The 15,342-nt window shown below is 46.0% G+C and overlaps 1 protein-coding gene across 1 annotated transcript in view; it reads left to right on the top strand.

Annotated features, from left to right (window-relative positions):
* Positions 1-15,342, top strand: part of LOC133496678 (exostosin-1) — an 80,566-nt gene that overhangs the window by 58,665 nt on the left and 6,559 nt on the right. Inside the window, exons 7-12 of the mRNA XM_061812530.1 lie at positions 3,108-3,201; positions 4,026-4,133; positions 5,928-6,047; positions 9,197-9,329; positions 11,731-11,849; positions 11,973-12,068. Coding sequence (XP_061668514.1) covers positions 3,108-3,201; positions 4,026-4,133; positions 5,928-6,047; positions 9,197-9,329; positions 11,731-11,849; positions 11,973-12,068 — 670 coding nt within the window. The remainder of the gene's footprint in view (positions 1-3,107; positions 3,202-4,025; positions 4,134-5,927; positions 6,048-9,196; positions 9,330-11,730; positions 11,850-11,972; positions 12,069-15,342) is intronic.

Below are 15,342 nucleotides of genomic sequence, written 5' to 3'. Positions count from 1 at the left end.
GTATTTTTCTGCCTTGTGGCGTGTTAGGACACCCTCTCACATCCTGCTGCTCCAATCAGTATGAGTAATATAACATCATTTGCCAACTATAAACCGCGACTTTTGTCACACGCTTTCAACCCTGCGGCGTATGCATTGATCCGGCTAATTTATGGATATTATTTTTCAAGCAGAAAAGGTGAGGCAGGTGGAATATAAGTGTCGAGGAAGGCGCAAGTTTAATTTTATTCGCGCTTTGTGCGTGAGTAAAATTAGCATGAACCGACCCTCATCGTGGAAAACGCAAGAAGAAACGCACGTGACGCAGCTTTCAAGTTAAAAGCAATCGAGCCGGCCGAAAACGAAGGAAACGGAGCTGCTGCACGTCACCTTGGCATCAATGAATCCATGGTGAGAAGAGGGAAGAACTGGAAAAATGTAAAAAGACCAAAAAAAAAAGCTTTCAGAAGTAATAAAAACAGGTGGCCTGAACTGTGTCGCTGCTTTGGTACTGCCGTGTTTCACTGACTTTTACCGGTATGGTGTTTTTTTTTTTTTTTTTTTTAACCCAGCCTTGTTAGTACTGTGTTACTACCGCGTCACAGGCACTGTTTGGAAAGAAAAGATAAGGTTATATTATTAAAACTTTGAAAACTCTCTCCGTGCGCCGTCTTTCTTCGTAAATATCTCGTCTTTCAATGGGGGCACATGCGGATTGTGGACAGGTGCGGCTTGCGTGTGTTTTCTTCCAAAATATACTGGGTGAGTCTTATGATCAGGTGCGGCTTTACAGTCCAGAAATTACAGCAATGGACTTTTTATTTGAGTTTCTTTTTTGTTTTGTTTTTGGGGGTGAGCATTTTCACACTGACTGCACAAATCAGCTGCGTCATCTTCCCTCTTCCTCTTTTTTTTTTTTTTTTATTTTTATTTTTTAAGCCAAGCAACTAACTGCACCGTCATTGTAATGTTCCGTGGTGGAGCGCAGAAACCAATTTCCTCATTAATGTCCGCAAAAAGAACATCAATTGCAGCACATTTGTGCAGCGCGTTGTCCTTTGACGGCTCCGTCTGCGCGGCTCGACGCCGTCGCGCTCGGAAGAGGCCGCTAGCCTCGGCGTGTGCGTCGGGACCGAGCTCGAACTTGTGTGCCTCGCCGCCTCCCGTTTGCAGTAATTACCCGCGATGCCATTTATAGTTTACACAGCACGCCGCCGTTAGAGAGCTCATTATTGGATGTCTGAATGCGCTCGCGCGCTTTAATTAAACATTTAGATGAAAGGAAGCGCTCACTTTCGAGGGTAGGAATCCAAACAAATACGCCGGCCAACAAAATGGATTCAATTTTGTACGTATTACTCGATCCGCCACTAATCAATTTACTGTATTTGTTTTCAAGCACACATTGTACACTCAAGGACGTTTGCAAGAAACAATGACACGATAATTCATCTTCACGTGACAGCAAAGCAAAGTGGTCCAAATAACTCCCGTCAAAAGAAAATTAGAATTATTTTGTCGTCATCATTAGTGTTTTCCTTCTTGGATTGATTTTTTTTTCGTTTGTTTTTTTTCTTCTTCTTTGACTGCAACAACATATTTTCCCTGAAATGTTACGTCAAATTCCAATTTGCTTTACTGGTACTTTTAACTCATTTATTTGTATTTATAAATGTTTTAGAAGACGTTAAAAGTACACATTTGGGGATGACCGCAAAACAACGTGGTAAGAGATTCGGCCCACGGTTTTGTTTCTTATCGGAAACTGAAAGTTGAAATGATCAGAAAGAATGAGGAAGACGCCGCGAGGTCACGAGCTGACCCCGTGGGGGCTTTTGTCGGTGGCGCGTCTCTTCAAAGCGACCTTGAAACCTCACGTTGGAAGCTTGACGTCTTATTTTGAAGCTTTTCTTCTCGGGCGTGACGCACGAACGCGAGCTTGCAGGTGTCTGCCGCTGAGGTTGCGGGGCCAGTTGATCCCCAGACAGATTAGGTGGCAATCTGAAATCTCCCCAGGCCAGACCTGGGATCACGTTGCCCCCCACGGCCCCCCAACCCACCCGCGTTTGGTGGCTGTAAACGCACAGAAAGTGACTTTGACAACGTGGTAAGAGATTCGGCCCACGGTTTTGTTTCTTATCGGAAACTGAAAGTTGAAATGATCAGAAAGAATGAGGAAGACGCCGCGAGGTCACGAGCTGACCCCGTGGGGGCTTTTGTCGGTGGCGCGTCTCTTCAAAGCGACCTTGAAACCTCACGTTGGAAGCTTGACGTCTTATTTTGAAGCTTTTCTTCTCGGGCGTGACGCACGAACGCGAGCTTGCAGGTGTCTGCCGCTGAGGTTGCGGGGCCAGTTGATCCCCAGACAGATTAGGTGGCAATCTGAAATCTCCCCAGGCCAGACCTGGGATCACGTTGCCCCCCACGGCCCCCCAACCCACCCGCGTTTGGTGGCTGTAAACGCACAGAAAGTGACTTTGAGAAGCAGGCTAGTCTGAGCGCTTGAGCTCATTTTTCCTCCTCCAATTAAAGGTCGGGACGAACGATGAATCAATTTTTCAGGGGGCTCGATTCAGAATGATTTTCCGTGGCAATTGTTTTTCTTTTTAAATTAAAAAAGCGCTTCTCTGCTGATGTGCATTGGTTACGCGAACAACGAGGAGAATCTTGACAAAAGCAAGAAGAGCGAGTGTTGCCGACGTCGCCATTCGGCGGCGAAACTTTGCGACTTTTCCCACCTCTCGTGCTAAATGTTGCCAAGGTCACGGTGCTGTTTTTATGTTGTTGTTTTTTTTTTTTAAAATGTTCAAAAGCTCTGATTTATGTCAACTTTTGATCCGAGGTATGTGCAGCCAAGCGCTAAATATTTTGCCGAGGTCACCTTCCACTTTTCACATGAACCATCTGAGCCCTGTCATACAGTTTATTCTGTAGTGATCATTTCTTGTCATGTTTACATTTATGTTTTGACTCAAGGGACATTTTCCCAAATGTAGGCACTTGTTTATCGAATGTCAAATAAAAAAAAAGAAAAACTAGTTTTAGGTGAATCCGCAAGGGGGGGAAAAAAACCCCCCACATAATTTTAACATTATTCTTAGGTTTTCTTTTTTTGTTTCTTTGTGAAGGTTTGACTACCAGGAGTTGCTGCACAACTCCACCTTCTGCCTGGTGCCACGGGGCCGACGCCTCGGCTCCTTCCGCTTCCTGGAGGCGTTGCAGGTGCCATCTTACAGTAATCCTCCCGTCCATGGCGAAAAACCGTAGGATTTTTCATCAAATCCACAATCGGAGATAAAAGCTGACATTGGCAGTGTGGAGGCCGCGTTTAAAAAGTCGCAGGAATTTGCGGCGAGTAGTTGGTGTCCCACACGTGGCAACAATCTCCAGTACAGACGACAAAATAAAAATTCATTCTTGGTGCTCCTGTTGGGCACTCAAAAAGAATTAGCATGTGCCGGACAAACAACGCAACCAGGAGTTAGCTACCAAGCGTGTTTAACACGTGCCAACAATCTCCCGTCCAGTTAGCAACGCAATGGTCACGCTGCTGTTAGCTCTTTGGCTACTAGATGAATCTTTAAAAATAAAAGAGATATGTACAAACTTTGCAACCAGGAGGACCGTCGCTAGCATTATTAGCCTCTGACTGCGTCCTCCACGTGCCAACAATCTCCAGCAAAAAATTGCAGGGCGAAATGCAGAATTAAAAGGAAACGGTTGACTTTTTCAAAGTGCAAAAAAAAAATAATATATAGTCTTAAATATCAAGTTGATATGCAGTAATCTTCTCAGCCAGACTTGCGATTAGGGTGGAGCTTAGTTAAAGCTAACAATCAGATGCAAATGTGGGGGGGGGGGAGTGTTTGACCACTGGGGGGAGCTCATCTTGGGAGTAACAGAAACTTGCTCACAAAATGGCCTCCGAAGCCATTGTTCCAAGACGCCCGGCGGTTGCTCCTCCTCAAACGTCTTCTCTGTCCTCGTCTCCCGTGATATTTGTATTAAAAAAAAAATCAAATGTCTTATTTGCCGTCTCCCGGCAGGCGGCGTGCATTCCCGTCATCCTGAGCAACGGCTGGGAGCTTCCCTTCTCCGAGGTCATCGACTGGAGGAAGGCGGCGGTGATCGGCGACGAGAGGCTGTTGTTGCAGGTGGGACATCGAATCGAGAGGCTTCACGATCGTTTTCACGCAGTTTGACGGCAAAAACGTTGGCAAAGACACGACGCCCATTTATACATCAGAGAGTGCCATTTATTTACTTGATCTTGCTTTCACGTGGAGAAACAACACTTGAAAATTTGAAGATGGCGATTGTAAGAGTGACGGGAGAAATCTACCGCACCCATCTGCGGAAAACACCTTTGCTTGGATATCGTTTCGAACCGATAAAGTTCCTGCAAGAAGTTCAATGCCGTAATCCAGCAGCGGTTCAGCGCCTCTGCAAGGTCGACGGTTTTCCCGTCTCGGGTTTTCAAACGACACCCTCGGGTGCTGCAAACTGTCTGAATGGAATTCCGAGTGCGGCGCGGTGAAATGTCAGGACCCCTGGGTCCGGAACCCTCGGGCGCAACCAAAATGCTCCAAATCTGAGCTGCATTAACAAGAACCTTTGTTGACTGCTTCAACAAACGGCGTCCCGCGAAATGCCAAGACGGCGAACGTTTTTTTTTTTTTCATTTATCTGTCCGACCACAGCCGGGACGCTCGCTCGCTTGCGGTCCGACTCGCGGCCAGGAAGTGTCGTTACGGATTAAGACGGATTATTCCAGAATTGTATTACCCTTGGTCACCTTTAATTAGCACCGTCTGGTGAAGTATGTGGTTAGCGACAGTTCCAGTAATTTCCAAACTGAGATCGGAAACACCTTTAAACCATTTTACCGGGGATCATTCAAAACCACGACGGTTTGTGCTTTTGGTGGGGATTTACCCGATGTTTAGTCCAGAAAAGAAGGCCTTGCTGTCCCTAACCGCTCGCGTGTACGTCTGAATCCGTCGCGCTGCGGGAATCTCCAATCAACCTGTCTGAACCAGGCCACGGCTACGTCGTAACCTGACGTGAAGCCGGCTAGCTGCCGATCGGCAACGCCGAGAGATGTCGACGCAGTTTCTGCAGGTCGTACGAGTTTCTTCCCAATCCGGCGGCCGAAAGTGGACTCGACTGATTGGGAAGCCGACGCCGCAACGTAGAGATGGAGGATGTCGGCTTTGGAACATTTTCTTTCCCGCCCTCTGCTCACCTTTCGAGAGAGAGGCTGGGCGAATCTTCAGGTGAGAGAGAAGTTTCCGGAAGCCCAGACACGAAGAATACTGGATATTGTCGAGCGAGCCCTCACGCCGCCCTTCAGATGAGATTTACAAGGCATGATGCACTCGTGGCCACACAGTCTCCAGGTTTTGGGCTCAAACCTCGTCTCCGACCTTCCTGTGTGGAGTTTGCGTGTTCATCTCATTGATGAATTGCCCGTAGGCGCGAACTTGAGTGTGAAGGCTCGTTTCTCTGGCGACCGGTCCGGGGTGCACCAAAGGTTATCTGGGCTTGTTGTCCAGGACCAGACCCAGAACCTGATTTGTTCTCTAGTGATATCTGTCGTACGTGGGCAGCTTTGCTCTTGAAGACAAGTTGAGCGCGCACACACGCATACACACATTGATTACTCTTTGGTAGCCCGCTGCGAGATTTGAATGTCATTATGTTCAATTATGTCACTACCCGACTGTTCAGTATGCGAAGCGCGCACGCAATCGGCACTATTGGAGTCAATAGGAAGGAAGCCCAAACATTGTTTCGTCTTGTTAGCGTGACAGTTAAACATCGGCGTTTCTCCGCGGGAGGCGGCGGCGCACCGGGAGAAGATTCGCCGGGGTGGCCGACCGTCGACGGGTGTGCAAATCACGACAAAGTATTTGCGCTCGATTTACTTCTCACCGTCCGTCCCGCAGGTCCCGTCCGTGACTCGCTCGGTAGGCCGTGACAGGATCCTGGTTCTCCGCCAGCAGAGTCAGTTTCTGTGGGACTCGTACTTCTCGTCCGTAGCCAAGATCGTCCTCACCACTCTGGAGGTACTTCAACGTTCTGTTCTTCGCTCGGTCGGGAAACTTGCACTCGACCCACCGCGCACTTGTTTTCTTGTTGTTGTTGTTGTTGTTTCTCCTTTTTTTGTGTGTGTGACCGCCGGCTCTGCTTCACCTCTCAGATAAACTTTCCCAACAAATCTCCGCCGCTTATGTAACATCATAAAATGTATTTGTCCAAACTTTCTTATTAAGAATAGAAAGTTTCTCGGCGGTCTCTTGAGCACTCGAGTTCGGCATTTTCACTAACGTTCATTAGAATTCGTAGCAATTCGGTACCGAAGCACATCCCGATTTCTGCTGTCATCGTCGTGTGCTTTTATCAAAAAGATGATTTTTTTTTTTTCAAACATGCTGGATCTCATCATGTAATGTTTATTATAAAAATATGAACGATACTTCATTCATTTATTATCGTTTAGTACCTTAATGTGTTTTATAAGGCTTTAAGAGATGTTTTTTCCTTTTTAAACAACATGTAGAGTTGCTGTTGCCTTAGGTAAAAATTACGAAAAAAGTCATAAATTAGACAATGACGTTAATAATGAAGAAAAAAAGGGCTTACATCTTCCCTGAAATCTAAGTAGACGACGTTTGAGTCCACAAGGAGGTGCCCTCTTCATTCCGATCGCCAACCTTTTTATGGGACATTTCCCTTTTTTTGTGCGTGTATTTTGTTGATTTTCCTCCTTTTACCCCTTGTACGGTGTCCTTAAGTGGTCAGAAACGTGTTTATGAATCAGGAAAAACGGGCTAATTTACACACGGGTCGTGACCCATGTTAGGACTTTCCAATTTTTTTTTTTATTTTTATTTTTGGGGAGTTTGCTTGATGTCTGTTTTCATGGCTGAGCTTTTCGTCTTTCAATCAACTACCAGGTTGCGGATTTGTCGTAACATCAAAATATGTCATGTTAGCTGTACGACGTCGTAAGAAGAGCTCACGTTCGAAAATCCCAAAAAATGTGAAATTGGTTCCTATAATTATGCAAATGATTGTTTTGCAAAAGTTCTCAATAAGTGCAAAAAAGTGTTTTTGTAGCTGCTGTCCAACCTTGCGAAATAAACAACATCTTAGTAGGTGTGAGGCTGCCTCGCGATTGCCGGGGGGGGCCCTCGATTTGTCCATCCAGGGAGAGAGAGAGAGAGAGAGAGAGAGAGCGAGAAACAAAGCCAGAAAGAGGGGGAGAAAAATACAAAACCGAGAGAAGCCGGAGTCAAGGTTTTTGGTGTGCGTGGGCTTTCTCCAGACAAGGAAGCTGGAGGCCACTTCGCGAAACAACCTCCACGGGAGAAAGCGACGGCCGAGCCGACCGCACTTGTTGTTGTTGTTGTAGTAATTTTTCACTTTCTGGTTGTGTTCGTTTATTCCTCGGGGAGGTAACAGACCATAGTAAACGGATACGATGCTCGGGAACGACGCGTTAATGCGCACAGTTGCTTTGGTGACAACGAGGCCTTTAACATGCTAGCTAGCTCGTCGTCGTTGTTGTTGTTGTAGCGAGGCAATCGCATTGATCAGTCGACGTCTAGTTCGATGGAGTCTACGTAGCCCGTCTCGGTAGGCTTGTTGGTGGAACGCCGCGTCGGTGGGGATGTCTTCGTTGATGTCTTGACGGTATTTGCGGTTGATGTGGTTCGTTTGACAACTGATAGCACGGCTGCACAGGTACTTGGCAGCGTCGTCGATACTTCCGGGCGAGTAGTTTGTTGTGTCTGCCGCACAGTTCTGATATTTTGTTTGCTGTCAAACTAAACAAAGAATTAAACGTGTCTTGAGAACAAACATTAGCTAGCCGCAGGCTAATGAATAGCATCTACTGTATGTGGCGGTGTTATAACGCGGTAAAGACGGATGTTTAACCACAAAGAGCGCGGCAACGCATGTAGACAGACTATAACAATCAGCACGTATTCCTTATCCTCTGTGAAAAAGGACATATTGCAATCTACTGAGTCGCTGTGAAAGTCTTCATCGGTCTGCATGACTGTTAAATTGATCACACCACGAATCAATTATGACGCACAACCCATTTAATTCTTAACATTCCATCGAATCATTTTGTTGCTATATTTGGTTTAAATAAATATTGGCTGCGTTACTCAAATGGAACTTGGAGTGGATTGCGTGTCACGGGTTTATGATAATGATACAAAGTCATGGACTGCAATAACTCATCGGCGATAAAAGCTATCCATATTGTTTTTTTTGGTGCTGTTACCCCCCCCCCCCGCCCTATCAATACACGCTTGATATTCACATCAACTCGATAATGATAAATTCAGTGCATTGTGGAAATTGAATTTGATATTTCTTGCCGTGTTGCTGTCATCATTTCCTCGTCAGCGAGTGAATAATGAATAGAAACACGTTTTTTTATGCTTTCAAAAAAAAAAACCATCAACAGACAAGTTTACAAAAGCATTTAAATATATAAATGATTATTATTTTTGTTGAATTTATGTAAGCAGCGTGACGATGGAGCTTGCAAAAGATTTATTTTGTATTTTTTTTAAATGTTATCTTGTGGTCTTAGCCTCGCGATGTCAGGTTCCCGGAATCCCCCAAAGAGTCAGCTGACATCGCACCGCCAACGCGGCTGACCTTCGCAAACATGGCCGACGGACACGGCGGGATAAGCGGCTAATGGATTCCTCATGTTGGGAGCGCGCCCCCCCCCCCCCTCCGCCCCCCCGCGGGTGTAGGGCTTCAATTATCTCCCGTCTGTCTTGAGCTCCGTGGCACACACTTCCCGCTTCTCTTTGGAAATACATATTTTCGCGCAGGCTGTCGACTGTGTTTGTTTTTGTTTATTGCATCTGGAGCCGATATGTAAATTATTGCAATGGACCCCCCCCCCCCCCAGCCCACCACAGAAGGAAAGGTTATGCGCTTTTAAACAACTTATTTCATAATCCAACTTTCAAAATTCCATTTTATTAGATGTTTTCTAGTGCAATGAGATCGAGAAAAGTATTATGTAACTAATGTATTGACTTGTAATAACACTGTAATAACAGGACTAGATGTGCAGTTTGGTCTAAGTATCTTAACACTGGCATTCTCCAGCACCACATTGTTGTGTTTTCTACAATGACATTGATTTTTCTCGCGTTCCCACCGCCCTGCCACGCAGATAATCCGGGACCGCGTGGACTCCGTCGTGTCCCGAAACCGTCTGATGTGGAACTCCCTGCCCGGTGGTCTCTATGCACTCCCTCAGTACTCCACTGACCCCGCACGCTTCCCCTTTTACTACGCCATGTTGGGTGAGTAGCACAACTGGGGGAAATTGGCATCTTTTTTTTTTTTTTGGGACCCATAAAATATTGCACGTACATCTACACTAAGATACAAGCGCACGGCATCTTTGGTGAATTTTCGGGGGGATGACGACGGACCCAAAAATGGAGCTCCGACCGTCTGCAGAGGAGGTAACAAAATGGCACAGATACGCAAGACCGCGGCTAATTCCGCGACTCCCCCAAGCCGGCCCGCGTCGCAAAGCAAAGCAAAGGGCAGAGCAGGCGCTTCCATAAATATATCGGCGCCCACCTGAGATCCGCTCGGTGTCGGGGAGACGGATCGAGCGGCACTAAAGAGCACTCCAGCTCCACTTATCCGTGAGGATGCGAGCAGGCCGGCCAACACCTGGCACGCCATGTGCCCACGAGCCCCTTCGCCCGTCCCTCTTCCGCCGCCTCCTGTCTTTATTTGACACGCCGCGGAGGCGCCTCGTTCGCGAACCCGACGGATTTGAGCGACGAAATTCGCCGCCTTCGGTAAATCAAAAGTCAAGATGGTTCCCTCCGCTTTCAAATCCTGCCGGCGTGTTGGCTGAACGCGCTGACCAAAAAGTGTCGGTCGAGCTCCGCAAATCTTTCGCGTATTTGAGCCGAGAAAACGCATCTGCTTAATTCCAGCGGCATTTCAACGAGGCGCTCTAAAACGGCAATACCAAGCCAGAGACTCCTGGTTCGCACTCTCAAGTCGGTCTCGATGAATTTTTCCCGCTTTGCTCTTTTGTATTTCTGTGAGTGGCAAGCGTGCGCTCGCAGTCAACAATGAGGCACTCTAAAACAGTTTCACGTTTTTTGTCCTTCTCCTCCTTTGCGTTGGTTTTCATCACTCAGTCACCTAACGTGTCTAATGTACCGTAATTCCCGGCCTACAAGCCGCGACTTTTTTTCACCGCTATCCCGCTAGTAAGCGTTAGCGCCGCCGCTTTAGCATTAGCACCGCTGTGTTAGCGCGGCCACGCTAGCGTTAAACTGTCTGTGTACAGAGGTTTATCGCCAAATTGACTCTCGAGGCCGGGAATTACGGTCGTTTAAAACAAATCAACAGGGCCTTCAGTTAAAAAGACGATCAAGTAGAAGAGACTGGTTTGGGACCATTAAAAAAAAAAAAATTCTAATTGTTACTGTATTCCACTTCTATGTCGCAGCTAATTTTTGATGCCGTCGCACGTGAGCCACAGCGGCTGACGCAGTTTTCAGCCATTCCTCAAACGTCGGGATAATAATAAAATGCATTCCATAATGAACAGGAGCTGGTGTCGCCCACAGCTCACATTGGCACACTCGCGCCAAACAGGCCCCGCCTCTGAAAGGCAAGTCTTAGCAGCACATGGCTGCTGCGATAATGCCGTCGGTATTCTCTGTACATTTACATGTTGACGGACTTGCACGTGTACGTACAGTATGCGAGTTAACTTCCACCTCTAGATTTTATTCATGTATGCAAAACAAAAATAAAAAAGTTTTCTTTCCCCCGGATAAAAATCAATTCCTTGAGTCCATTTAGCCATCGCACGCGATTCTGTGTTCGTTTCAAGTTTTGCTGTGACGCTTTTTGGGTTATGGGAGCAAACTTGTATCTGGACCCGACCCGACCCGACCCGACCCGTTCACTGGACAATTTAAAAAGTGCGCATATGTGCGTAGCAACTGTGTGCGCGCATGTGTGTGTGTTGTCAGAAAGACAGATGGCGGCCTCAAAACACACACAAACACACACTTTGAGTCCATTTGCTCAATTCTGGGTCATGTGACCTTGAACCCAGAGGTCGGCGTTATTCCAAACCGCATTTTTTTTTACATTTACTGTACATTATCTGGAGTCCTCCGATGACATAGCATTTATTTAGCTGTTTTTCCCTAAGAATATATTTCTCATTTACAGTTATTTGGAATGTATTATTGATAAATATGTAGCAATTTCAGTTTAAAAAAAAAAACATTTTACACATGCATTTTACACTTGAATGTCGGCTCATTTCTGTATCGTTAAAAAGCAAAAAAATGACGTCATTTTACAGCTACACTGATCATTTTTATTTGATTTTTTGCATTTGTTGTCAATAATCCATAGGCAACCCAGTTAACATACAGAAGCGTCTCGAAATATGTGATGAATTTGTTCCGTGACCATGCTCAGAGCTCCAAAAAAATCATCTTTGTTTTGTATTATCGTGTGGCAGCAAACCTAAAACGGAGCCAGTCGGTTAATGTACAGTATTTATTATAAATAATCTGAAAAATAATCATTGAGAATGCTGCTTTTGTATGAAATAGTTAGTTAATAATAAATGATACAATAGAAAATGTCTTTGATAATCTCGGTCGCACTTTTGCCGAGCGGGTTCTGGTCTTTTCCCGTGGCGTCCAGGTAAGAGCCCCCCGCCGACGTTCACCGGCGTGATCCACATGCTGAGTCCGCTGCAGCCGCAGCCGTCGCCCGCGCTCAAGCTCATCATCGCCGTGGCCAAGTCCAAGTTCTGCGCGCAGGTCGGTGGCTGCCGGCGCCTCGTCGGTGTCGATTTTGAAACGTGAATGCTTCATTCCAGCCGATGTTTTGGTGATTTGTTGATTTTTTTTTTTTTTTTTTTTTTTTTTTTTGGGATCCTGCAGATTGTGGTTCTGTGGAACAGCGACAAGCCTTTACCCCCCAGGAGCAAGTGGCCCTCCACCAGTGTGCCTCTCACCGTCATCCAAGGACACGGCAAGGTGATGCCGCCGCGTCCCAATCGGAATCGAGCTCGGCGGCTCAAATCTTTTCGGGGTTGAGAAATTAGCACGTTTAGCCCTCAAAAATATCAACGTTATGAAAAACACATCTATTTTCAAGGGAAAAGGAGTGGTTCTGATTCATATTTTCATTGAGTAAAAACGTATTTTTAAGGGGAGGATAAGGCATAATATTAAAAGTCCCGTTCCATCTATTTTTGATCGTTTTTGGTGTCTTTTTGTCGGGTTTTCAACATCATTTGGGTTGGAAATGCCCAAGATGTCCTTTTTTCAAGCTATTCTAATTGCTCTCTCCCTCCTCCCTTCTCATCATCCGACATGGACCCGAGTTTTGCTCGGCTCGGATCGCTCATCTTCTCTCATTTAACGACACAAACCTGCCTGGTTCTGATTGGACCATATCTCTGAGGCGTTCCCGGCTGCCCGAGCGCACTCTGTTGACAAGCCTCCGCTTTTACATTTACTTTTATAATGTTTGGCGGTACGGTGGCTGGGCTGAAAAACTGTTGGCCTTACAGTTCTGAAGTCCCTGGTTTGAATCCTGGACACATCTGTGTGGAGTTTGCATTTTCTCCCCGTGCCTGCGTGGCTTTTCTCCGGATGGGCACTCCAGTTTTCCCCCACATCCGAAGAACATGCGCAATTGGACACTCTAAATTGCCCCTGGGTGTGATTATGTGATTGGTTGTTTGTCTGTATGTGCCCTGCGATTGGCTGGCAACCAGTTCAGGGTGTAGTCTGCCTTTTGCCAAAAGCTAGCCGGGATAGGCTCCAGCACTCCCGCGACCCTTGTGAGGATAAGCAGCTAAGAAAATGGATGACGTCAACCGTTGAATGCGTTGACAGTCTTTGAATGAATTTCATTGGGGAAAATGAATACAAGTTTGACAAAATGAAGTACGATGTACGGAATATTTTCGACATTCCCGCTTCTTATCTTGTTGCCGCGACGGAGCTGCGGCACGTCACGTATTTCCGGCAGATTCCGTATCGAGCGTCTCGTCTGTTTTGGGTCTATCCTGAGTAAGCACAACATGACCCTCGCCTGCTCGCCCGCCGCGGGTACGAGCGCTAAATCATAGCAGCGTCGGGCGGAACATGCCGAGCAAGCGCTTCGGCCCGGCACATCAATATTATCGGGCGTGGCGGCGCGGAGCCGCGCCGGCGGACATATTTCAGCGTCATCAATCACGGCCTCGACGCCGCACGTCTCCGTCCGCGAGCTTGACTTTTACGTACGGCTCCCTCGGAAACATCCATCCTGCTTCCTCGACCGTATTGGCGGAAAAATGTGCTGGGGGGGGGGTGCGAAAGGTGAAAAAGTCAAGTCCTGTAAAAAAGGTGATTTGGGCAGAGATTCATGTAAAATGTTAAAAAAAAAAAAAAAAAAAAGTTCCCTCTCAGAAATGGAATTCAATTCATCAAGCCCCACCCGCACACATTTTATTATTATTATTTTAATATATATTTTACCATGAATATTTTACATTTAATATATATATATATATTTTTTTAAATATATAATATCTATTTTTTAAATATTGTACTTTATAAAAACATAGAATGGTTTTAAAATTACATTGTTTTTGGGCGGCACGGTGGCACAGTTGCCAAGCGTTGGCCCCGCGGTTCCGAGGACCAAGTTTCAATTCCCGCCCCCCGCCCTGTGTGGACTTTGCAGGTTCTCCTGGCGCTTGTGTGGCTTTTCTCCGGGTGGGTCCCCCCAGCCCCAAAACACGCATTAAATGGACACTCTCAAGTTCACAACGTGCGATTTCATAGCACAACTGCACATCCATCTGTTTTCTTAGCCGCTTATCCTCACGAGAGTGCTGGAGCCTAACCCAGGAGGCGGGGCACACCCTTTCGACTGTTTGCCAGCCAATCGCGGGGCACATCGACACAAGCAGACGCACTCACAATCACACCTGGGGGCAATTTAAAGTGTACATATTATTTATAAATAGGCAGCGACCAGCGATGAAAAATGATGTTATTCATTCATAAATTCTCTTCATATTTCATCAAACTATTAGCATGGCGTAAGTTTTAGTATTCAAATTTTTGCATCGTTGTCCAACATGAGTTCTCAAAATTGACACGAGACTGCCTGTAGATGTGCGTGTATGGATAAATTTCGATATATGGCCATATTTATCACGAGGCTGCAGATAGCTTTTCCGTGATCTCGAATTTAACGGCCACCGCGCGGCCTCGGCGTTCAGCAAAAGACTCCCCCGGGAGTCGCGGCGAGACCGCCAGGCGAGCGAGCAGGGTTGTGGATAAGAATCGAGACCATTGAACTGGCCCAGATCTCGTCGGGATCTAATCTTGGGCCAAAGGCATCGACGCCGGCGGGCAGCCCAGATGAGTCGATTGAGTCCAAAGGCGAGCGGCACACGGCGAACATGAAATATGTGACAAAATGCGATGAGGTCAGTCGGTTGCATGATAAGAGAACTGAATCGGGACGCGAGACCATTTGGGGCAAGTTCTGACCTTGTGCAGTCGACTCATTTATCCGACTTTCCTGTTTCCTGTGAGTCATCAAATTTCCGTGACCACCAAATGACCAAAATCTCAAACCCACGTCCATCTCAAATCATATTTTCCCCATTAAAATGAATGGAAACCCAATAAAATAAATACAATAAAAAATGTCAATAGATATTTTAACAAAGAAAGTCAGGCTCAATGATATAGTACTATATGGGAAAAATGTAACAATTTAGAAGAATTTTTGCTCCATGATTAATGAATTCATCGTTGGTTTTGACTGGTGTGTGCGACTTGGCCACCAGGTGGCAGTACAGTGCACTCATGCAGACAAAAAAAAAAAAAGAAGAGTTTCACCCCAGTGCCTTAAGTAACTCAGTCGTTCGGCGACTTCTTGAGAATTTGGGCCGACAGTTCTTTTTTTTTTTTTTTTTTTAATCTTGTCAATATCCGGTCCAAAATCAAAATAAAAAAAATGAACAAAAACAAAACAAAACAAAACAATAGTTGTGTATGTATGTGCTGCTGTAATAATTCTGTCATAAATATGAAATTTAATGTATCATTATTGAGATATTTTCTTCTGTTCCTTGTAAATCTTGACCTCGACCTCTAATTCTGGCGTGTATATTTTTTACCGATGAAGTCTGTGACGCTGCAGGTCTTTAGCAAACATTTAAATAATTCACACTTTAATTATTATTCAATAAGATCATTAGCAGCCCTCTTTGGGCTGATGGATCCTGGCCCTCCGCGC

This window comes from Syngnathoides biaculeatus, chromosome 23 (assembly GCF_019802595.1).
Source record: "Syngnathoides biaculeatus isolate LvHL_M chromosome 23, ASM1980259v1, whole genome shotgun sequence".
Taxonomy (NCBI): Eukaryota; Metazoa; Chordata; class Actinopteri; order Syngnathiformes; family Syngnathidae; genus Syngnathoides; species Syngnathoides biaculeatus.
This window is presented reverse-complemented; position numbering and strand designations above follow the sequence as displayed.